The sequence below is a fragment of the Vicia villosa genome, linkage group LG5 (assembly GCF_029867415.1).
Source record: "Vicia villosa cultivar HV-30 ecotype Madison, WI linkage group LG5, Vvil1.0, whole genome shotgun sequence".
Lineage (NCBI taxonomy): Eukaryota > Viridiplantae > Streptophyta > Magnoliopsida > Fabales > Fabaceae > Vicia > Vicia villosa.
Genome location: NC_081184.1, coordinates 167,837,811 through 167,863,050, shown reverse-complemented (window position 1 = coordinate 167,863,050; position 25,240 = coordinate 167,837,811). Strand labels below are relative to the sequence as shown.

Sequence of the window (25,240 nt, the reverse complement as noted above, 5' to 3'; positions counted from 1 at the left end):
TATTTTGAAAATTAAAAATTTAGTAACGATAATAACTCTTTTATCATTCTAAACAAATTCATTTTTTCAAAAAATGTCAAATATTTTCCTATATTTTTTAAAAAATTTGTTTTTGTAAGCCTTCCCCTCCCCTCCCCTTCAAACTCCCAAACATAGCCTTAGTGGTTAAGTAAAAGTATCATTCCTCTTTTTAAATATAATTGTCACATTTTAAGTAAAAGTATCATTCCTCTTTTTAGATGGGTATGATGGAACCAATAAAAATTTTAATTTTTACTCAATATTGAAATTTTTCTAATTTTTTTATTTTATTAAATTAATTATTAATATTTTTAGTTTAATATCAAATTAATTTTTATTTATATTTATATTTTACTCACCTCAAGTTGAACTCGACACCTCCGTATTTTAATAATGTCAAAAGTAGGGGTGGCAAACGGGCATGCCCGCTCCGTTTAGGCCCGTCCCGCAAAAGCCCGAGAAAAAACGGGGCGGGGCGGGGCAGGCTTTTTTAAGAGTGCGGGTCTAAAACCTTGTCCCGCCCCGCAAAAAAGTGAGGGCGAGGCGGGGAAAGCCCGCGGGCATTCGGCTTTTTAGGCCTAAAAATAGTAAAATTCTATGAAAAAACAAATGCCCGCAAAAGCCCAAAAAAACGGGGCGGGGCCGGGCGGGCATATTAAAGAGAGTGGGCCTAAAACCTTGCCCCGCCCCGCGAAAAAGTGCGGGTAAAACGGGCTTTCCCCGCGGGCCGGTCCCGTTTTGCCACCCCTAGTCAAAAGTATTCCTTATTAAAAATGAAATTATTTGTCCAAACGAAATTTTTGATAGGTAGCATAAAATTTCTGAAAATCACTAAATTTTATATTAATTCATTTGAAATTTCCTATAAGTGATAGTAAGTGACAATTTATTCTGAAATTATTAAAATTTACTATTTTATACTGAAAATTTAGTGCAAATGTGAAATTTTCGTAAAAATGAAATCACAAAAATTCAAAAATTTCAAAATTACAGATAAAAATTTCTGAAAATTTTATAATTTTTGATAAAAGTTTTTTAGCATTTTAAAAAATTTATGAGATAAACTTCCAGTAATTTTATAATTTCTGATAAATTATTCACTTTTTCAAAAAATTTCAATAAATCCTCGAAATTTTTGGTATTACATGAGATTTTGAAATTTTCGCCTGGTATTGAATTTGGAGAGCCAGGTATACATAGTCTCCTTTGGATGATAGGCCTGGGTTTTCTGCTTTCTATTGGACCTGATATTGGCCCAAAAGATGAGTTTGGATCACAGAAACAAGTTTTACAACGACTAAAACATTTGTATAGATTAATTTCTGAGTAGATTCAAACTCGCACTATCTTATTTATTCACTTTTAATAAATGAAATTCTAATCATTAAACTATTAAAAACATGCAGAGACTAATTTCCAGGTATTCGAACAATGATTCTCCAACTTAGTCATGCTATAAATAAAATACACCAACCAACATAACTCAATGCACTCTGGTTTATATTGCAGCAATGACACTCCCTAATATTGCAGCAAATGCAGGGAACAGGCAAGAAAAAGCTATTATGGGTTTATATTGCAATTTCAGGAACTTTTAAAGGGACTTGTATAATAGATATCAACCATAAAACAAAAAATAATTCATTTTGAACCAGTCGGGTGCCAGGCAAGTAAATTGGAATGTGACTTGCAGGTACTTTCCAAACAAGTAGTTTCAATGCTATATATTAAAATAAATAAAACAAAAGCAGAAATAAAATAAATGAAAAAGGGGTTTAACATCCAAAAACCCAGCTCTTTCAAAAGTAAATAAATGCCAAGTAGAAGACTGTAACCCACCTAAAGACAAGAGACTGACATTTATGGTCTATATGAAAATAATTTCTGTTTTCAACTTAACTATGACTTCAGCAAGGAAATTATAGTAGCCATTTTAGTAATTGGTCACGAATAATCATAAATCTGCTCTGCCAGGGTACCGCGGGAAGGGAATCACATCTCTAATATTTTCCAGGCCGGTGGCAAAAAGAATCATCCTTTCAAAGCCAAGACCAAATCCAGCATGTTTCACAGTTCCGTACCGCCTCAGATCTAGGTACCATTCATATGGCTCAACAGGCAGATCCATCTCCTTTATTCTGTAACATTTTAACAAGGAAAATAAAGTAAAATATCCCTTGCAAAAGGAAACACAGTAAGAGCAAATTTATGAATTTTAGGGTAAACGGAAATTAGAATTTACCTTTGTTGAATGACATCATATCGCTCTTCCCTTTGGCTTCCACCAATTAACTCTCCAACCTGAAAATATATTTACATGTTTCTATTACACCGACCACAAAAGCCACAAGGTATAAATATATCTCATCAGTATCCCTGCTTAGCATCACAAGTAAACCAAGTTTACTGATAAAGCATTTAAATCTAAATCTTAATGGATTGATCTATAGTCTTTCCTAATCTTTATCTGGTCTACACTCTTGACTGGGAGGACGGTAGGACTTCTACAGTTCTTTACCCGAGCACCATAGATATGATAAAAACAAAATATATTGCATACATACCTTTGGAACAAGAACATCCATAGCAGCCACTGTCTTTGAATCATCATTGAGGCGCATGTAGAATGCTTTGATATCTTTTGGGTAATTATAGACTATGACAGGCTTCTGATACTTTACCTCTGTAAGGTATCTGCATATCATGACCCAAAGGTGTCATACAACACAATTTAATAAGCCCGATAAGGTCGCTTGGTGGTTGTATAGGGCAGAGTGACAATGGGTTCAACTCCACACACTCACAAAAACTAACAACTAATATTTGTCATTAAGAAAAAAACATAATTCAGTAAGAACTTAAAAAAACAACTGTAGAAGTACCTTTCATGCTCTGAAGCTAAATCGATCCCCCATTTTACTTCATTCTCAAATTTCTTACCATTCTTCACAGATTCCTCCAGTATTTCCACGGCTTCTGTATATGAAAGTCGAACAAACGGGGTGGAGGCAACCAATTTCAACCTATCAATGCAACCTTTGTCAATCTTGTCAGCCATAAACTGCATATCTTCAAGACAGTTGTCAAGTAACCACTGACACAGAAATTTCACATATGCCTCGGCACAGTTCATATCATCCTGCACACAAAATTGCGAATTATTATTTCTGCCACATCAAAAGCAAAAGCACCAACCATAGGAGTATGGGTGAGATTTGCAGTTCAATTCTGAACTAGAAAGTTTAGTTAATTGCACTAAAAGATTAAGTATTTGAATTGACATTAAGCCAATTAGTATTCCACTAACATCAACAAATAAAGCACCTCGTGGTAAAAATTTCCATAGGGAGAAATTAGATACATTGTATTTCAATAAACTTCAAACAATTGTAAGCGATAATAATCACAATAAGATAGAGAATGAGTTCATGTTTTATATACCTGCAAGTCTGCAAACGCAATTTCAGGTTCTACCATCCAAAATTCAGCCAAATGCCTTGAAGTGTGAGAATTCTCAGCACGGAAGGTCGGGCCAAACGTATACACACTACTAAGAGCACACACATAAGACTCAACTTGAAGCTGACCAGAAACAGTCAAAAAAGCTTGACGGGCAAAGAAATCTTTAGTATAATCCACCTTTCCATCCTTCCGAGGAATACCAGGCTGAAGTTTAGATCTTTCCTCTAACTTTGATACATTCTCTTTTGATTTTTTAAGCTCATCCACAGCAGCACTAATCTCCTTCTTATTAGCTTTCGCAGATTTCAATTGTGAAACAACCTCCCCTTTCTCCTGAACAACAAGCTTAGCAGCTTCAATATCAGCTTCAGTTGGAGGAGGATTCTGTATCAAGTCCTTCTCCAACCTCTCTGCTTCACTAAACAAAGTTGTCACTTGAAACATTTCACCAGCACCCTCACAGTCACTCGTCGTCACAATTGGCGTGTGCACATAAAGAAATCCATGCTTGTTGAAAAACGTATGTGTAGCATATGCAAGAGCATTCCGAATTCGAGCAACAGCAGATATCTGCAATCAACTCACGCTCAATAATTATATAACATGCATAAATCAATTCCAAATTTGCATCAATAAAAAAAAGTAATTAGTCCATTATTACTAAAACAAAAATCAAAATTCAATCCCAAAAACTGCAACAGAAATTAAAATTAACCTGGTAACTTACATTACTATATTCAATTCAATTCTATATTCAATTCAATTCTATATTCAATTCAATTGAAACTTATTAAAAAACGAAACGTACCGCGTTGGTTCGCGAACGAAGATGAACGAAATCTCGTAAGAATTCAAGAGTGAGTCTCCCTTTAGGCAAAGGATATTTGGCAGGATCAACCGGACCTACATGCAGAACCTTATCAGCGCGAAGCTCGATTTTCTGCTTAGTACCGGCGGGAGGAAGTTTGAGATGACCATCGATGACGACGCTAGTTCCGGTGAGAACGAGTTGTCCGAGGTCTGCAAGCGAAGCTTCGACGATAACTTGGAGGTTTCCGGCGCAGGATCCGTCGTTCAGTTCCAAGAAAGCGAATGCGTCTTTATCGGCTTTTCTTCCGGTTTTCACCCATCCGCCAACCCTTGCTTTCTTACCTGCTAATCCTGAGCCGCCGTCTTCGCGGCGGATTATGGAGTGGATCGGGACTCTGTCGGAGAATTCAGCTTTGGGGATCTCGTCGGAGTCGAGAGTGACGGCGGCTAATTGGTCGGCCGGAGGAGGAGATGTGAGCTCAGACATTGTTGTGGGCGGTAATGGATACTGCGAGTTCAAGATAAAACCCTAATATGAAAATGGTTTATGGAAAAGTTTTGAAATGTTTTTTTATGAACCTTTTTATGGGTGTGTATAATTTGAGAAGTTTACCTCTACATTGTCCTCTAATCCTCACCATTTTTTAATATCTCTAATTTACCCCTTTCATAATTTTTATTTGGCAAAATACCGTTTTCGGTCCCTTATGTTAACCTCGGGGTTCATTTTAGTCCCTTAACTTCAAAAAGTGTCACATTGGTCCCTTAACTCTTCAAAAGGTGTCATTTTAGTCCTTTTTGTCACATTAGCGACGAAAAAACTCAAAAATCGGTCGCTATTTCCGTCGCTAATATGACAAAAAGGACTAAAATGATACCTTTTGAAGAGTTAAGGGACCAATATGACACTTTTTGAAGTTAAGGGACCAAAATAAACCCCGAGGTTAACATAAGGGACCAAAAAGGGTATTTTGCCTTTTTATTTTAAAGTTTGACTTAAATATATTTTTTATTTCTTTATTTTAATTTTTTAAGATTTTAATTTTCATTGGATTTGGATGTAATTTTTTTATAATGTGACAACTAAACTAAATTGATGATGTGACATGACATAATTGAAAATACATGTCAAAAATTTTGATTGCAGAAATGGAATCGGTGACTTATTTAAACGAGGTTATGTTCCTTTCTTCAAAAACGTCTTTATAGGTGGTGTTGATTCACTTTCTTCGATTGTATTGTCGTCCTTTCAACTTGCAACCTCCAACTGCTTACCACTTCTCAATGTCACAATATTTATATGACTTCTCGAGTTTTGTTTGGGTTGTCCCATAAATTTTTCGACATGAGAAGAAGATGAGACTTGTTCTTGGGCCACTTGAGAGATTTGAGTCTCTAACGCTTTTAGATGTGTGGCTATCGAATCCACTTTGGACGCTAACTTAGTCAGAATTTCATTCATATGTAGATTTTGGTTTTTATATTCATTATTCTGCTTGGTGTGACATACTTACACTACTCAAACACTACTGAGAGAGCACTCCGCTCCGAGTAACCCTGACAACATCATTCTAACCGACTGTTTGCAGTCCAGTAGCACTTACCAACAACAGGGTCTCTCACTTCACATGAGATGGTCCCTTAATTAACCTCAAAAACCACCGCACATGACTACTAGCCATCGTGAGCTAGCCCTTACCCTTAAACGTGAAATATACCAACTGCATCCTTTGAGTCTCCCTGGGGAGGACTCGCTAGTGGGAGTGTGACTTATGACCTAGCGAGTCAGGTGATGGACCCGTATCCAACTTTGTTTGCTTAAGGTAAGTTTTATGGAAGAAAATTCTTTTAGTGGCAGAAATTATAACACCCCAATTTCGATTAAATTATTTTAATTAATTTATCTGTGATTTATTTAATTGTTGTAATTAAATGAATAAGAAGCTTGGGTGTTTGTGTGTGTCCTTGAGGTGGGAGTGTGGAGTGAGAGTTAGGGGTTTGATAAAAATAACTTAGAATTATTTTAATAGTTAAAATAATAGTAGTTTATTTGATTTATTTAATTAAAACAAGAAAATAGAGAATTTGGGTAAAAGGTGGAAAATAAGATAAATATAAGGGAAGAAGGAGTGAGTAAGGATTAAGTGATGGGAGAAACTACAATTCTAAATACTAAATAGAGTAATACCATAACTATTTAAGGTTAAGCATAATCTAGGTTTAGGGGTATTTGTCAATATGAAAAATTAGAATAAAGAAGCAATAGGCTAGAGGAAGAGTTTGGAGAATAGAAGGCTAGAAGTTAAGGAAGAGGCATCAAACAAACCAGGAAATTTTTAATTGCTGCTAAGAAAATTAGATAAGGGGAATAACTACTTCTCTAATGGGTATATGCATTAGGGGTAGAATGAGGTGTCCTTAACCTACAATATGATTGTTAGGTTTTTGATTGAATTCTGTAATTTGATGATGAATTGTTGTTATGTGATGATGTTGGTAATAAAATTCATGTTCTAATATGCGTGAAAAATTTGTTTATGTTTGCTTTGAAACTCCTCTATTGTTGAGTTGAAAAAACTTTGAAAACATGACCTAAAATTCTTGAAAAATAATAATTTTGTTGATGTCAATTTGTGATATATTGTGAATTTGTTGTTTAATCATTAGATAATTATAGTATGTCGAATTTTATGATCAGAACTTTTTACAGAATCGAAATTGGAGGTCCGAAAAATCTAACACAGTGAAAAATAAGTTTTTGGACAGTTTTTCGAGCCTTTAACCGGTTAACCACTAAGTGCAACTGATTACCACTATTTCGGGTGGAAAATTGCAGAATTGAAAATAGCGTATATGAAGTTCCGTAACACCGTTTGACGCGCAGTTTGAAGCGTTGAAAAACTAACGCGTGGTATTATCCCATGGTGATTCCCTAAGAGGCTAAATGTGCATTTAAGGGCGTGAATAAATTGTTTTCCCTTAAGGTGTAGTATTATGTGATTGTTAATGATGATGAAATAACTTTTAATTGTCTTAGTCGAATGAATTGATGAATATGTGTTGTTAAGTAATGTATAATCTTTACCTATGTTTTTAGGTTTAGGTATAATTGTTGGTTGGTGATGCTTCAATGAAAAATGATTACAGATGATGAATTACTTATTATATGGTTAATCATGTGTGCTTGTATGTAGATTATATGTATAATATGATTGGTGAGGAATTTGGTGATGTTGCACTTCTTAACGTGTGCATATTATATTTGTTGTGTTGAGGTGGTCTTATTGGCGATGTAAATGGTCAAAAGAGGGGTCATGCATCACGGTGTTTGAACTTCATTTCATTTTGGTGAACCCTGATCGTATGGGGGAGATCAAGTGCGAGTAACTAATTTCACTGGGGGATTTGTGAAGCGTTATGGTGATTAGTAGTGATTTTGGTGTGATCTGGTTCTAAGAGGGAGTATGATCCTATGGTGGGGATTGGGGAGCGAGATAGACTTGTGTCGTCCATAAATGTTACCACACCACATGCATATAAGTTGTGTTGTTGTCATGAGTCGCATTACATAAATGAGTTATACGCCTGATTTTTCTGTGATTGATTTGGATCGTGTGTAGATGTTTGTGAAATTCTAACACTTGAAATATAAATGTATCAACACAAAACACAATGTCAAGACATATGTTATAACATCACCTGCTTACAGAAAACACTTTTACCAAAATAGAAACTATGCTGGAAAAAATTGCAGAAGGTAAAAGAACACAATCAGTTGTTAACCTATTTCGATGTAACCCCACCTACTCTGGGGGCTACCAAGCCAAGAAGGGAATCCATTATAGTAGTATTAGTTTAAATCGTAAACAATCACAGTTTACAACTTATCACTACTTCTATTCAATTTCTACCTAAGAACCTCATAGAAATGAGAACTTCCTCTCACTTTCCACAATTACCTTGATGATAAAAACAATCTCAGCCCCAATGATTGTATCAAAACAACTAAAAAAGAAGTTTACACTTCCAGTAAACAATGCTTGGTATTGCTTAAAAGCTTCAACCAAGAACAATACTCAACTCTTTCGCGTAAAAGCTTCAAGAGTGAGAACAATCAGTCTACCTCAATGTATCAGAAGATACATGAGTGGCATACAAACAAAAATCACGAAAACCTTCAAAGACTCTCAAAACCTAAACCCTTATTTTGCACCACTAGTTATTGTTGTGAATGCTTGATCTAGGTTTAACAAGTTCATTTTTATAGACTCTTGCAGTATGAGCTTAGACTCTTGAATCAAATCGAATATTCTCCTTTTCAGTCACATGCAATATTTTCACACAAAATAGGAACAATTGAAATCAAATCAAATCCAAGTTTCCTAAAAAGTCTCAAAGATCCTTTTAATGAAAACAAATCAAACATGCATTGTCCCTAAAATATCCTTGATTGGCTGCGCCTATATGAGCACTAAAATCCTCTAAAATCTCGTATTTTTCAATCAAATCTTCAAGGAATTAAACTAGCAGTACTGTCAAGATGTTGCGGTATAACATGTCATAACATCTAGCTAAACATCTGTCAAAACTCAAGACAGTAAAACCTGTCTTGACAGTTGGTTAAGATGTTACAATATCTTGCTCAACATCAGATAAGAACCATGTTTTAGCAAAATTTATGTCAACCATAAAACCATTGATCTAACAGTTTGTATTCTACCTTGCAACTCATACCATTTTATTTATTGAAGTGAATTTTCACCCCCTTTTATTCAATGTTGTCCACCCAGAGTCGGCCCTAAGGGCAGGCCACCGAGGCTACCGACTAGGGCTTCATTTTTATTATATCTATTGTTCTAATTAATTGATATTTTAAATTATTTGATAAATGAATTAAATAATAAAATCTATTTAAAAATTATAATAATAACAATAATTTAAGAAATATATTTTATAATTAGTTAATTTAAAAATTAATATCATTTTAAGTTTTTGGAGATTATGTGTAAGTTTTTTATTATTGTTTAACTATAATCAATATTTTTAGGCCCTTTTTAACCATAAGTCGTGAAAATTTTTAAGTCATGTGCGATAACCCGCTTTGCATGCTCTGTAAGACAATTATGTTAAAAGGCATACTTATAAATAATAAACTTTTAAATTCTCCTGAATAAAAAGAATACTTGAATTAAAATTATTTTAAAATTTTTGGTAATGTTTTTTTATTATGACTTTTTAAAATAATAAGATAAATGTTTAGATGTATTGATATTATTATCAATGGAAATAAAATATTAAATAAATTTGATTAGAATAATTTAATGATTTTACATTTTAAAAAATCTAAAATTAAAATAAATTAATCTAAAATATTTTTTTATATTAAAATATTTAACTTAAAGTTCCGCCTCAGGGCTCAAGATGTGTTGGGTCGGCCCTGTGTCCACCATGGACATCTTGTAGATAACCAGGATTAGAAGTTGTTGTTGCGAGTGGAAGATAACTCGTCCGAGTTATTTTTGTTTGGTTTCGTTAATATTCTAGAAGTTATGCTCTAATTTTGTAACATCGGGGCTGGGAACGTTTGTTTTTGTTTATTCCGATTTGTTGAAGTTTAATACCATTTTTGTTGAAATTTTGAAGTTATTGTTGAAAGTTGAATAATACAACTCCATTTTAATTATGTTTTGAAAGTTAAATACTTACGAGACTAAATTCTGGAGCCGCTTTGCGGTTATTACTTGATTTAATGATGTTTCCTCTACAATGAGCCTAATGTATGGCGAGCGTGTGATGACAAGTGTTTTATGTTCTTTATAATTCCGCTACGCGTTGCTAAATATTTTTGAGTTATTAAAGGCTTATCGTCGTGACACATTAAATTGTCGAATAATTATTTAAATATAAGTTTCATGGTTTAGGGTGTTACAGACACGTCCATAAGACAAAAACAGTTTTTGGTTGTTTGCAAGCAACAAATGCTCAATATTTTCTTCCTGTTATCCTTATTGATGGTATAGGCCAACATATGTCTCCATTAGAGTGATGTACTATTCTTATATACTTGCTTATGATTCTCTTATTTTTAGTTGATGAGGTTTACCCTGTTTTTCGTAAAACGTGCTTAAATACATTTGGGGAACATGCCATTATTGTAAAAAGCTTCCAAATTTCAAATACCGACATGACTTTGTTAAAGATGTCTTATTTGATAAATTTTTTTGTGTTGGGGTATCTGTGAAGAAAGAGCCGTCTGTAAATTTCTTAACTCACCACCAAAATGGGAGATCGACACCTAGACCATCAAATATTTTAGTGTACAGGTGGATAAGAGGGAAACATGCATGTGTAGACTTGACTGAGGTTTTCCTACCGGAAGACTAGAGGTTTACTAAGGGACATGCAACTCTCAAACATGAGAAAGAGTGTTTTGACAATCAACATACTTTCGTACCATTTGAACACTGGTTTTCTAGCACTAGAAGCTGCAAAATTTTATACATAACAATGTTGTGTCTCACAGAATAATAAATGCAATATTTAAGAGAATTAAATTTTTCATCTAAAAAGGAACAACGACATAGCTTGTTGTTCGTTTGTTTGCTATTTTTATATAATTTTTACCATAATAACATAAAAGAAATAAATTGAAGAGAAAGGAAGGAGAAATAATAATAATAAAACTAAATTAATATATTAACAAAAAATTAATATTTATAAATCAATAATTTAATTTTTAAAAAATACAATACATTAAAATTAAGAGAAAAAGGGATATGCATCAATGTAAAATATTTTTACACTGTCAATCAATCACAATCATGTATGTAATTAAAATACAATTTTAATTTTAAAAAACTAATATGATATGACAAATGTAAGAATTTTGATTGGTTGTATATATAAAATTAATTTACTGTAATAATTCAATGCACTACCTTTAAACTCTAAAATTAAATATCTTAATTTATTTATTATTGAGTAGACTAAATTGAATATTATGGTCTCTCTAACAATCAACTAAATCTTCACTTCTGTTATGAATAATAGTAAATAGATGTGGATGTTCATTTTCCCCAATCTTTCTATATTCCTTAACTCCTATAATTTAAGTTCTTAACCTTTGTGTATTCCTTCAGTTAATGGTTGTTATTGGTCATGTACTATAAATATGGATCATATTGCAATGTAAATGGTACTTTTCGAAGAAGATAATACAATATTGCTTTCTCTCTTCTCTTTCTCTCCTTCATGTATCATTCATCTCTATATTGATTTGGTGAATTTTATAACACGTTATCAGCACGATACTCTACAACGCGAGTAATGATATAGCCAGGTTCTATGTTATTTTTCTAATCTTAATATATTTGAACCAATATAATATAATTCATGATTTTGTTACTATTTTTTTCTTCATATAAATATGTTTATTTTTTATATATTTTGTAGAGAAATTTATTTACCTTGTACAATAATATTAGATTTCTTTGATCATTCTTGTTAAATTCCGGAAGAATTTAACATTAAAGCATTTCTATATGTTAGTCCGGAATTGAATTTTAACACATAAAAGTGTTAATTTAATATTCAAGCATCCCTGAAGGGTTGCACAAAGAATAATTTTTCTTGACCGTTGTTTATGGAAATAGTTTGTGATGTGATATTTGTAGAACAAAAGATTATTAAAGATTGAGTTTAATCGAGTATTGTGTTTATCAATAATTGATGAATTCCAGAAGAATTCAACGTTCAATCACCTTTAAAAGGTCTCATCTATAATATTATTGAATCCCAGAAGGATTTCATAAAAAAAAATATTGTTGTATCGATCTAAAAATTCATAATTTGTAATATGTTCATTAAAAGATTGTCATTCCAGAAAAATGACACAAATAATTTTAACGCATCCCAGAAGGATGGTTATATATTTTATTTATTTTTTAGATTATTGTTTATAACAAATTATTTATATAGTTCCTGAAGAACTTATCAAGCATCGCTGAAGGATAGTAAATCAAATTAATTATATGACGATATAATTTTAGTGATATAATATTGTATGATTAAATATGTTTAATTTTATAAGGGGTAATTGTTTGATAATTATATGATAATATGTTCATATGAATGTGTTTGATTAAAGTGTTTAATAATGAGATACTATTATATTGGTTTTGAATTATATTGGAGGTATCGAATATCTTTGTATTACACAACACAATTTGGATATAAAATGTGTAGTAGAAAAGCTACCGTCTTTTTTCTCGGGTTTGTACTACACTTATATTAGTACAATTGACGCACATGTCATTGTAAACCAGTAGTTTACAAATTACACTTAAATGTGTCGTTGGTAAAACCGGTTGGGTCATCTCGGATATAATATGATGCGAATAATTTGTATTGAAGAACCAGAAGTTTCTTCAATCCAGTAAATTTTTGTGTGTTTCTAAAGGAAAATAAAAATTTGAGAAATTGAGTTTTTATGACATTAATTGTTGCATCGACTAAAAGATCATGCATATGTCTCTACTCACAACTAGAAGTATGTGAGATCATTTTCTCAACTAATTAGACTAAGATCTTGTTTTCTTATTTTTTTTAGAAATTCCTTTATAAGTATCACATATATTATTAAAATTGATATTGAATATCATGTAATATATGTTCATAAAAAGAAAATGGACCCGAAGATCCATTCTTTAGACGTCTAAAGTTAATTATATGGTTGATACTTATAAGATCATCAATTCTAAATTATATATTTGAAACACCCAAAGTATGATATTAAGATATTTATTCGCATTAAGCCAACAAGATACTATATCTTAGTCCTCCCTAATTTATTCTAATATTTCTCATCTAAGTGAACATTTGGATGTGTTGTGTATATTCCAATTGCTCCAATATAATACATTAAGATGAGTCATGAAAGAATATTGGAAAAATATAATTAATATGAATCTCAATTTTGAGGATATAATTTGAGAAAATAATTAAATACTTGATTGCAGCCCAGTAGGCTGATTATCACTTGATAAATTAATTTTCCCAATATTAGGGGGAGGGAATAAGTAGCTGAAATCATGAACAAGAAGTTCAAATGAACAGCTAAAATCATGAACAAGAAGTTCAAATGAACAATTTAAAATAAATTGTTGTCTTGATCCTCGTACAAATCAATATGAACCAGAAGTTCAAAATATAATTCATTTGCAAAGTATATGAAATAAATTATCAGCTGATAATACTCCACTCAAAGTGGATTCTCCTATTGGATAATATAATATTGCAACAGAGTTGTTACTGCGCCTGAAGCGTGGTATGAAAGTCGGTTCCAATGTTAAAAGTCCTCTACTAAGAAAAGAAACTAAAGATGACCCAAGTGAGGATATGAAAATGCTAAGAGCATTGTGACCTAATTTAATTTTCAGTTCCAGAAGAACAAATCAAGTACTTGAAATATGAAATAAAGAGATCTCGATAAATTATGTCATGGATGAAATGGAATGGAATCGAAATTGAGATAACCAAATAAAGTCAATATTGACAATGTCTTTGTATACAATATAGCGCAAAAGGTGGTCAATGATAACGAGGATCATGAGTCAAAGTCTATTAAAGATTGTAGACTAAGTGAGAATTGGCCAAAATGAATATATTCAATTAAAAAAGAATTAAACTCACTTTACAAGTGACTCACTTTTGGACCTGTAGTCCGAACACTTCAAGGTGTGAAACTAATTGGATATAAACGAGTTTTTATGAAAAAGAAAAATAAGAATGATATAAAGTTTGATTTATTGCTCAATGATTTTCACAAAGACCTAAGATTGATTTTGATAAAACATATCCACCTGTAGTGGATTCAATCGAATTTTGATATTTAATTAGCCTTGTAGCACATGAAGGGCTTAATTTGAACATGGTGAATGTTATGACATCTTTTTTATATGGTTCACTTAATAGTGATATTTACGTGAAACTCCCTGAAGGGTTCAATATACCAGAGGCACGTAATTGTGGATCTCGAGAAAACTACTACATCAAATTGAACAAGTCTCTCTATGGGCTGAAAGAATCTGGATGCATGTAGTATAATCGCCTTAGTGAATATTTATTAAATGATGAATATACTAATAACTCAATTTTTCCTTGTATTTTCATAAAATGATGTGGAAAAGTATTTGCAATAATAGTTGTCTATGTGGATGACATAAGTATTATTGGAACTCTTGAAGAGCTTCCAAAAGCTATAAATTGCTTAAATAAAGAGTTTGAGATGAAGGACCTAGAAAAGACAAAATATGTCTAGGTTTGCAAATTGAGCATTTGGACAAAAGAATATTTGTACATCAAGAAGGCTATATAGGAAAGTGTTGAAATGATTCTATATGGACAAATATCATCTATTGTCTACTCTAATGGTTGTTAGATCATTAGATGTAGAGAAAGATCCTTTCAGGCCTCAAGAAAATGATTACAAAAATTGTTTGGTCCTTAAGTACCATATCTTAAGTGCAACTGGAGCACTAATGTATCTTGCTAATTATACATGTCTCGATATATCGTTTGTGGTCAATCTATTATGAAGATACAATTATTCGCCTACATGAAGACATTTGCACGGAGTCAAACATATACTTCGTTATCTTAGAGATGTTGGTTACTTGTCAGATTCTCACAAGGGTAGATCTGAAAGAGGTTATTTGTTTAGATGTGATGGTACAACCATTTCATGGCGATCTATGGAACAACTCATGGCAACAACTTCATCAAATCCTGCATAACTATTAGCACTCCATGAAGTCACTTCCAAGAAGAAATTTTAAGCAACTACTACAAATAATATCGTCTCACATGTAAATGTCTGTGTAACACCCTGGATTTCCGCTTACCCCGCAGGGCTTCCGGCCTACCAAGCATGTCACCAGCTTAATCAATAATCCCCCCTAGGTCCGCTTACCGGCTGCCCAGGAAATATTGTTTTTGCCTCCCGCAGGAATCGAACCATGTACCTAGGGGTTAAGTACATATTCATAGCAATTCCTGCTACCAATTGAGCTAGCTCAATTGGTAGTGGGAATGGAATGAACATGTACTTGAACCCCAGGGTACAGGGTTCGATTCCCACGAAAGGCAAAAACTCTACTAGTGAGGGGGGTAGAGAAGATCATGAGGTGACAGTGCCGGGAACGCCGAAGGCTCGGGCTGTTACATAAAAAGGCGCCTTTTAATGTAACACCCTGGATTTCCGCTTACTGGATTTCCGCTTACCCCGCAGGGCTTCCGGCCTACCAAGCATGTCACCAGCTTAATCAATAATCCCCCTAGGTCCGCTTACCGGCTGCCCAGGAAATATTGTTTTTGCCTCCCGCAGGAATCGAACCATGTACCTAGGGGTTAAGTACATATTCATAGCAATTCCTGCTACCACTTGAGCTAGATTGTTTTTGCCTCCCGCAGGAATCGAACCATGTACCTAGGGGTTAAGTACATATTCATAGCAATTCCTGCTACCAATTGAGCTAGTTAGGTACATGGTTCGATTCCCCCTACCAAGCATGTCACCAGCTTAATCAATAATCCCCCCTAGGTCCGCTTACCGGCTGCCCAGGAAATATTGTTTTTGCCTCCCGCAGGAATCGAACCATGTACCTAGGGGTTAAGTACATATTCATAGCAATTCCTGCTACCACTTGAGCTAGTAGCTCAATTGGTAGCAGGAATTGCTATGAATATGTACTTAACCCCTAGGTACATGGTTCGATTCCTGCGGGAGGCAAAAACAATATTTCCTGGGCAGCCGGTAAGCGGACCTAGGGGGGATTATTGATACAGTCTGCATGAGGGGATTATTGATACAGTCTGCATGAGGGGGAGAAATACATATGTTTTGCACTCTTTTTCCCTTCACCATGGTTTTGTCCCACTGGGTTTTCCTGGTAAGGTTTTTAACGAGGCAATTCACATTTAAAGGATATTGTACTCCTTTTCCTTCACTAGAATTTTTCCCACTGGGTTTTCTCTAGTAAGGTTATAACGAGGCATATCCTCAATGAACATCCAAGGGGGAGTGTTATGAATAATAGTAAATAGATGTGGATGTTCATTTTCCTCAATCTTTCTATATTCCTTAACTCCTATAATTTAAGTTCTTAACCTTTGTGTATTCCTTCAGTTAATGGTTGTTATTGGTCATGTACTATAAATATGGATCATATTGCAATGTAAATGGTACTTTTGGAAGAAGATAATACAATATTGCTTTCTCTCTTCTCTTTCTCTCCTTCATGTATCATTCATCTCTATATTGATTTGGTGAATTTTATAACAACTTCTTTTTAAAGACTTAAGTCAATCAAGTATTTTGCTTACTCATTTCTTTTTATAAAAAAAATAAAAAAATAAAATCGGGTGGTCCTCCCAATAAAGGGACCCATGATCAAACCATCCAAATCCGTGTGGGGTGCGCATAGCAATTTCCCTTCACTTTATTTCTCCTCTCATTGAATATCCATCTCACGCGTTTTCATCTCAATTCTTCGATTCAATCAATCTTTAAACCTTCTTTCTCTCTACTATCACCAGATTCTCCGTTCTCCTCTATCCAAACCCTAATTTTTCAATAGGGTTTGTTCATCTTTCATCTCCACATCATCATCATTTCCTTTTATTTCAATTTCACAACTCTCATGATTCGTTTCGTTTTTTTCTGTTCCAGGGAGACCGGTTAAAGAGAATCGTAATTCTATTCAACATCTTGTGATAATCAATCAATCAATCAATCAATCATGTTTTCGAGGATTTTTGGTAAACCTAAACAGGAAGCCAATACTCTTACAACTTTAGACAAATTAAATGAGGTAATAACTTTGATTTTGTTTGTTTATGAATTATGATCATTTCGATTTTGCTTTTTGAATTCTGTATAGTTGATTAATTGAACTTGTTCACTCTTTCAACTACTCGGTTGGGTTTGTATTGTAATTTTAAATATGATTTTTTTCTCTTAATTGTTAAGCAATGTTATTGTTATTGTTGATTTTGGATATCGATTGTTCATCATCTCAATTAAGCCTTTAGTTTTTTTCTTGTAATCTGTTTTACTCCAATACGGATACTGATTTTTTGCATTCCCAATTGTGATTTTTTTTACTTGCGTTTTGCAAATTACTCAGATAGACTAAGTGTGTGTTTGGTTTTGGGGTGACAATGATTGATTCTGAGTGAATTGATTTTGTAGAATTGCTTCCGGTTAAAAGTGAGTTGGATGTAAAGTGATTTATGTTTGAATATATTTATGTAAAAATGAATTGGACAACAAATTTCAGTGTAAAAATCATGTTTAAACTCAAAAATTATAAAATTTAGCTTCAAGTAGAATGAATTTTACTTTAGAAGAACCTAACACCTCAAAATTATTCCAGAGTCAATTATACATCTCTAGAATTGCTTTTGACTCTTTCAAAACCTAAACCAAACATACACTTAAAGTATAGTGATTTATGTTTAGATACATTTATGCAAAAGTGAGTTGAACAACAAATTTTAGTGTAAAAATCACGATTAAACTCAAAAGCTACAAATTCTAGCTTCTACTATAATCAATTTTGGAGTCAATAATCAATTTTACTTTAGAAAAACCAAACACCTCAAAATCACGCTGTAATGATGGATGTGTCTGAAGTTTGAATTTTTGTTTCTAGCAGTGATTTACTGTGGGAGTTTTTAAAATAAAATGATTTGATATGTTTTGTTCCTTAAATTATGCAGACACTTGAAATGCTAGAGAAAAAGGAGAAAGTGCTTCTTAAAAAGGCTGGGGCAGAAGTTGAAAGAGCTAAAGAGTTCACAAGGGCCAAGAATAAAAGGGGTATGTAGCAGATTTCATGAATGCTGTTTTTATAAGAATACGAATATCATTTGGGCACATGCCTCCCTCTTCCTGACAACTTATGTTTATGTGAAGATTATGAATGTATGCTTTGGTCAAAATCATTTGGGCATTCTTTGGAACATCAAGATTGATTGCAATTATCATTTATTAGTTGCATTTTCCCTTGAGAATATTGTGATGGCTGAAAGAATGGTCATGAAAACAAGATAGGACACGGAATAAAAAAGCATTCAAGAGAAACTTGGGTATCCACTATAGAAAAGAGGGTGGAGTTTCATCGTATGTGGTTTGCACATGTTTAGAGAACACCTTTAGAAACATTTAAGGATAGTAGATTAGATGAAGGATAATTGAGTAGTTAAAGGTTGAGGGAGACCAATCAAAATTTTAGGCAAAATCGAAAAATTAGATTTAAATGTGACAGGTCTGTTGATTAAGAGAGACATTGCTAGTTGGTTTAAGGATGCCTTCTATGACACACCATTTTGTAAAATGTGTATTGATAGAAAACATTTTTGACTATGTATAGCAGGGCTCCCGGCTAACAATATCATTATGCAGTTGAGTATGTATAATTGATCATTTCTGCAATCAGAGGTAAATAAACGGAAAGATTCGAGTGAAAGTGGGACTAATTGGGTGAGCATAGACAAGCTTTACCCGGTCATTTTATGATGCACTTTTTACCAACTTTCTATAGATAAACTTTACCTAGACTTTTTGTGCTAAATTTTTTTTCCACACATACACACCCGTCTTTAGTTTAGGAATCCATTATTAGTGGAACAGGTTCACGGGTCAATAATATATTAGGTTATGCTAACAAGTGCCTCAAGGACACTAATTAAGGAGGCCAAAACTAAAAATTTGCATTGGAAACAACAACTTTTAAACTTCTATAGAGTCGAATCTTGAATACACCATTTTCCAACACAATTAGTATATTTGTTTCCTTGACCAATGCCCTTAGGGCCCCTTATTAGTATTTTCCTATATTAATCTTTTGTAAATTTTCTCTTTGAATTTCTATCTATTGCAGCTGCAATACAATGTTTGAAGAGGAAGAGGCTATATGAACAACAAGTAGAGCAGCTTGGAAACTTTCAGTTGCGTATTCATGACCAGGTGTGATTGCAATTTCTTATTCAGTAATTACAATTTCTTATCCAGCAGCTACAATCATTGTTTTCAAAACTGGACTTACCATCAAATTGGAAAAAGAAAGGTTCAAGTCTTTTGGTTTAACCACTGTCTTACTGTTTTATATATTTACACAAATAGATATAGACACAGTTTTTGAGGGTTGATTGGACGGATAGGACTTCGTTCTAAGTTTTCCCAGTCTGAGAAAGCAGTTCTATCTAGTTTTGAATTTCTTATAGCTATTAGGGCCACGTGATTCATTTTTTGAGTGTGTTTTATATCTTATGCTGGTGATGTATTACAGATGATAATGTTGGAAGGTGCCAAGGCAACCACGGAAACAGTTGATGCATTGAGAACTGGAGCGGCTGCTATGAAGGCAATGCAAAAAGCAACGTATATAGCACTATCTATGTTTAAATTTTCATTTATTTATTTTGTTCTTGATATTCTGATCTATATTTTATTTGCATGTTAGTATGTATGTTTTAAAACTTGAAAAAGTGTATCAAATTTTTCTGATGTGGAAAATGTTCTCAATGTATGCAACTTTATTTGTTTATCGCTCTTGCTTATCTTAGGTTACTGTGACATTGTTGAGCTGCAATATTTTATTTTTCAGGAATATTGATGATGTTGACAAGACCATGGATGAGATCAATGAACAGACTGAAAACATGAAACAGATTCAGGACGCATTGTCAGCTCCAATTGGTTCAGCTGCTGATTTTGACGAGGTAATTTAAATACTTATTTTCATTTTGACTCTGCTAATGAAATTTTTGTTTTGATTGATTTGTTATTGAGCGTCTATTCATGTGTTGTCATATATTCGGTTAACATTCTGAATTTGCTTGCCATTCAGGATGAATTGGAAGCAGAACTTGAAGAGCTAGAGGGTGCTGAGTTAGAAGAACAGCTTCTTCAGCCTGCAACTACAGCTCCAGCAGCCTCGGTGCAAGTCCCAGCTGGGCGGCAACCTACTCGCCCGGCGCATGCTAAGCCCACTCCAGAGGAGGATGAATTGGCAGCTTTGCAAGCTGAAATGGCACTTTGAGCAGGTCACTTTTCTCGGTTACGACACTATTGTTTCATCCTATCTCTGCATTAATATGTTTTAGTCTGATTGGTAAGGCAATTAATGTTGCAGTTGAATGGTTTGTGTATTCATGTTTGATATCAACGTTTGTACAGTTGAATTCTGTTGTATGATTATATTTTGAAATTAATTGCCATAAGCCGTTTGGCAGAAAAAAATAAGCCCGTCTTGTTAAGACGTTCTTATTGTTAGTTTTGCTGCTGGATTTGGTTAGGCAGTTCTTATTGTTAGTTTTGCTGCTGGGTTTGGTTAGGCCAGAAGTTTGCCGAATAGTCCTTATGATACGGGGCATACACGAAGAGTCGTAACCATTGCCTGTGATCTCAACCTATTAGATGTTTTTATTGTTCTTGTGATGTATTTATGGCAATGAATCCCAATCTTGTTAGATGAAATCTGTGGTTATATTTATCGTCACTAATTGATGGACACTATCAAAAGCACTTCTCAGTACTAGCGATGAAAGAATATACATAAATTTTAACTGTTTTGTTTGGTACACAAATTTGAACATTGTCATGCATGTGAAATTCATCTCCACTATCACCCCATTTGATCATTTATTTATTTTGTGATGTCAGAAGGAGAGACACTTACAAATTATGACTTACAAACTACAAAACACACGCATAACATGATACTTACAAACTACGAAACACATACACGGAACATGATACTTGATACTGACATGGCAACCTCAATAACAAGTTGATAGAATAAATAAATTAAAAGTAATTACATGTATCGGTATTGTGTCAGTGTTCGACACAGATATGTAGTGTCGGATACCTGGCATATTTTTGTTCAAGAAGTATGTGTATGGCTCATACTTAAAAGGCTATAAGGGATAGTAATGAAAAAACTGTCTATTGATATGTTGGAATTAGTACATACTTTGAGTAATTAATTCTTTTGTATTGTTTGTTTATTGACGAATTGACTAGGAGTAGAAAGATTTAGAGTGTGGTTGTTTGTTTCAAAGTTTCATACACATGTCTAATCACCCAATAGGGCTGCCAAATCTAAATCATGATAGAAAGGTTCAATCTAAACTAATTAAATTGGTTTGGCTTTTTCCCCTTGTTCGGATTTAAATTGATCAAAGCAATTGGATTTTATCTCTATTGGTTCGAGTATATCTCATGAGCTGTCAAAGTGTTTTGGATAACATGAAGCACTTTGAAAACTGATTCTTTTTGGTTGCTCCTCTCCACCAATGGGCTCACACGATGGTATGCATCATAGGGACCGAGATGAAAAATAAGTGCACAAGTTTATTTATAAGGATAAGGATTGGAACCAAAGTCATTTTTTGACGGGAAACAGATCACACATTTACGACAAAAGTGATATGTTTCAAGAAGAACTTTATCTAAAGAAATGACTGACCACCTTTGTCAAATAGTTAGGTTAAGTTAGGGGGTGTCACCCCAAGAGATGAAACCTCAAAAGAAATGATTAAAACTACTTGTTGAAACTCGTGTGTTGATGGACGCTCACATTAAGGAAGAGAGGAAGGTTATTTTTGGCGAGCTCTCGATATTTTTGTCGTCTACCATCATTTTTGTAATTTGTAATGCTCTTAACCTTTGGTAATTGTCATTTGTAGATTCAACTAAGAATGAGGAAATGGTCTGCCAACTAAAAAGGGGAATCCAAGTTATCCCTATGTAAGATTTTTGAAGGGGAGCCGCCCCGGGGTCTGCTAGAGATGTTGGTATTCTTGGTGATTTCTGACGGTCATTGCGTACGTTGGGTCCTCAAGTTTTTATCCTCTTGGCTAAGACGAGACCTCATAGTCCAAGATAGCACCAAGTGTTTACTTCGAGAGAGGAATGCTCTTACCTTGCTAACTTAACCAAAGAAAAAACACGAGCGTTATCGAATGACAACCAAAGAATAACACTATGTGAAAGTTGTTACAACACATAATATATTCTCAACTACCCCAGAGCCCAATACACCCACACTCTCCAAAACAAATATTTAACTACACCTCACAACATTGTAGTACAAGATTATAAGAGAACAAAGAAGGTCAAATACAAGCTTAAAGTGTTTTTGACTGATGCACCTTGGAACGAAGAGTTTGAATTTTATATATAGTCTTGGACTCCCTATTCCTTCACAAAAAAAGAGATGTGAGACTTAGAATAACTTTAATTCTATATATATAGCCTTGGACCGTCTCGTCCTTCACAAAACTAAGCTTCAACATGTATATTTTCAACTAACCCCAATAATCTCCACCTTGATTGAAAATAATACATTAACTTTCATTGTCTTCACCGACAATCACACTCCTCCATAAAGAGTATAGTCACTTGAAGCTAGACCACACCAAGAATTTTCATATTTGTCTTTATCGGCAATCATAATTTAAAAGAACTATCATACTCTACTATAAAGAGTATAGTCACTTAAAGCTACATTACTCCATAAATTTTCACATTGTCTTCACCGACAATCATATACTCTATCATAAAGATTATATTTCACTTGAATCTAAACTGTTATAAGAATTTCACATGTCAAAATCCAGGTTGAAAATTTATGGTGCAACTTTCATATTGGCAGGAAGCTCTTCAACCGCTGACATAATCTCACACCTTGTATAATCCTAATTGTATTAACACATCTTTAACTTGATCTTTCAGAGGTCAAAATAATTCTTCCATTAATTTTCTCAAGCCCATATAGCACATTAGAACTTGTGACTGCAGCTCAACAACCCTTTCACAATACTACCTTTCTTTTTATGATGTGGAAGATCAGACAAAACTACAACCACAAAACATATACTAAGAACACCTATCCCTGGACCAAACCAAAAGCTCTGATACTAGTTGTTGAAAAAAACAAAGCATATAGAAAAAAGAGGAACAAAATAGCAACACGAGAGATTAATGTGGAAACTCTAAAATCGGAGAAAAATCACGATCGTTGTCGAAGGACTACCAGAAACTAACACTATGTAGAAATTATTACAACACATAACATACCCTCAACTACCCCAGACCCTTAATATACGCACACCCTCCAAAACAAATATTTAACTACATCTCACAACACTCTAGTACAAGAGTATAAGAGAATAAAAAAGGTCAAATACATACTTAAAGTGTTTTGACTGATGCATCTAGGAACGAAGAACTCGAATTTTATATATAGCCTTGGACTCCCTATTCTTTTACAAAAATAAGCAATGTGAGACTTAGAATAACTTTAACCTGATATATAACCTTGGACCCCCTCTTCCTTCCCAAAACTAAGCGATGTAAGACTTCTTCAACATGTATATTTACAATCAACCCCAATAATCTCCACCTTAATTGAAAATAATACACACTCCACCATAAAGAGTATAGTCACTTGAAGCTAGACCACTCCAAGAATGTTCACATTGTCGTCATCGACAATTATAGTTTAAAAGAACTATCATACTCTACTATAAAGAGTATAGTAACTTGAAGCTACATTAATCCATGAATTTTCACATTGTCTTCACCGAAAATCATATACTCTATCATAAAGATTATATTTCACTTGAAACTAAACCATTCTAAGAATTTCACATGTCAAAATCCAGGTTGAAAACTTATGGTGCAATTTCCATATTGGCAGAAAGGTCTTCAACCGCTGACACAATCTCACACCTTGTATAATCCTAATTGTATCAACACATCTTTAACTTGATTTTTCAGAGGTCAAAATAATTCTTTCATTAATTTTCTCAAGCCCCAATAGCACATCAGAACTTGTGACTGTAGCTCAACAACCCTTTCACAATACTACCTTTTTTTTATGATGTGTAAGATCAAACAAAGTTGCAACCACAGAGTATACTAAGAAGACCTATCCCCAGACCGAACCAAAAGCTCAGATACTAGTTGTTTGAAAAAAAAAACATGGAGAAAAAAGGAACAAAATAGCAACACAAGAGATTAATGTGGAAACTCTAAAATCGGAGAAACAACCACGATCGTTGTCGAACGACAACCAGAAAATAGCACTATGTATAAAATTGTTACAACACATAATATACCCTTAACTACCCTAGGCCTCCAATACACCCACACCCTCCAAAAAAATATTTAACTACTTTTCACAACACTCTAGTACAAGAGTATAAGAGAACAAAGAAAGTCAAACACAAGCTTAAAGTGTTTTTGACTGGTGCATATTGGAACAAAGAACTTGAATCCTATATATAATTTTGGATTCCCTCTTCCTTCACAAAAATAAGCAATGTGGGACTTAGAAGAACTTTAACCCTATATATAGCCTTGAACCCCCTCTTCCTTCACAAAACTAAGTAATGTGGAACTTCTTCAACATGTATATTTTCAACCAACCCCAACAATCTCCACCTTGATTGAAAATACTACATTGATTTTCATTGTCTTCAAGGACAATCATACTTCACCCTGAAAATTATCAACATGTATATTTTCAACCAATCTCAACAAGTAGATCATTTGTAGTCTCCTTTGTTATTTCAAGGGAGCAGGTACTGTCGGACCAGATGCTTAAAAATGGAAAAGTTGTTTTGTTAAGAGATTAGTTGCGTCCTTCCTCCTAAATAAAATACTCTACACTTGGATGTGTGAGTAAATGAATTTGACATAGAGATATTGTTTTTACTTGTTTAAGGTGCATGCATTTGGTCTCAAGTAAATTATTTAGGACTTTGTATTAACTTATGAGGTTTTCCATTGAAGTATTTTGGACGTCTCTAGGGTTGTGCCCAACCAAGGTTCGTTATCCCTCCGCCTAGGTGAAAACTTAGTTTAAGGTTGACG

General features: G+C 33.7%; 2 protein-coding genes across 2 annotated transcripts; one reads left to right on the top strand and one right to left on the bottom strand.

The window, feature by feature from the left end:
* Positions 1–1,646: 1,646 nt before the first annotated feature.
* LOC131603794 (asparagine--tRNA ligase, cytoplasmic 1) lies at positions 1,647–4,886 on the bottom strand. The gene is made up of 6 exons (XM_058876227.1): positions 4,292–4,886; positions 3,463–4,053; positions 2,904–3,160; positions 2,586–2,715; positions 2,264–2,322; positions 1,647–2,159 (listed from the first exon to the last, which is right to left on the bottom strand). The coding sequence occupies exons 1-6, from the start codon at positions 4,778–4,780 to the stop codon at positions 1,976–1,978; spliced, it is 1,710 nt and encodes a 569-aa protein (XP_058732210.1). The 5' UTR covers positions 4,781–4,886; the 3' UTR covers positions 1,647–1,975.
* An 11,883-nt stretch (positions 4,887–16,769) lies between these two features.
* Positions 16,770–20,629, top strand: LOC131603792 (vacuolar protein sorting-associated protein 32 homolog 2-like). Its single transcript, XM_058876225.1, has 7 exons — positions 16,770–16,929; positions 17,021–17,162; positions 18,073–18,172; positions 19,236–19,321; positions 19,644–19,735; positions 19,962–20,076; positions 20,205–20,629. Exons 2-7 carry the CDS (start codon positions 17,091–17,093, stop codon positions 20,394–20,396), a joined length of 657 nt encoding a protein of 218 aa, XP_058732208.1. The 5' UTR covers positions 16,770–16,929; positions 17,021–17,090; the 3' UTR covers positions 20,397–20,629.
* The last annotated feature ends 4,611 nt before the right edge of the window (positions 20,630–25,240 follow it).

Bases quoted from the DNA above. Each gene is read 5' to 3' on its own strand.
- LOC131603794 (XM_058876227.1), bottom strand. From the start codon at position 4,780: ATGTCTGAGCTCACATCTCCTCCTCCGGCCGACCAATTAGCCGCCGTC. The intron at 4,054-4,291 runs GTACGTTTCGTT...AGTTGATTGCAG, and splicing joins TTCGTTCGCGAACCAACGCG to ATATCTGCTGTTGCTCGAAT. The intron at 2,160-2,263 runs GTAAATTCTAAT...AAAATGTTACAG, and splicing joins TATGATGTCATTCAACAAAG to AATAAAGGAGATGGATCTGC.
- LOC131603792 (XM_058876225.1), top strand. From the start codon at position 17,091: ATGTTTTCGAGGATTTTTGGTAAACCTAAACAGGAAGCCAATACTCTT. The intron at 19,322-19,643 runs GTGTGATTGCAA...GATGTATTACAG, and splicing joins AGTTGCGTATTCATGACCAG to ATGATAATGTTGGAAGGTGC. The intron at 19,736-19,961 runs GTATATAGCACT...TTTATTTTTCAG, and splicing joins AAGGCAATGCAAAAAGCAAC to GAATATTGATGATGTTGACA.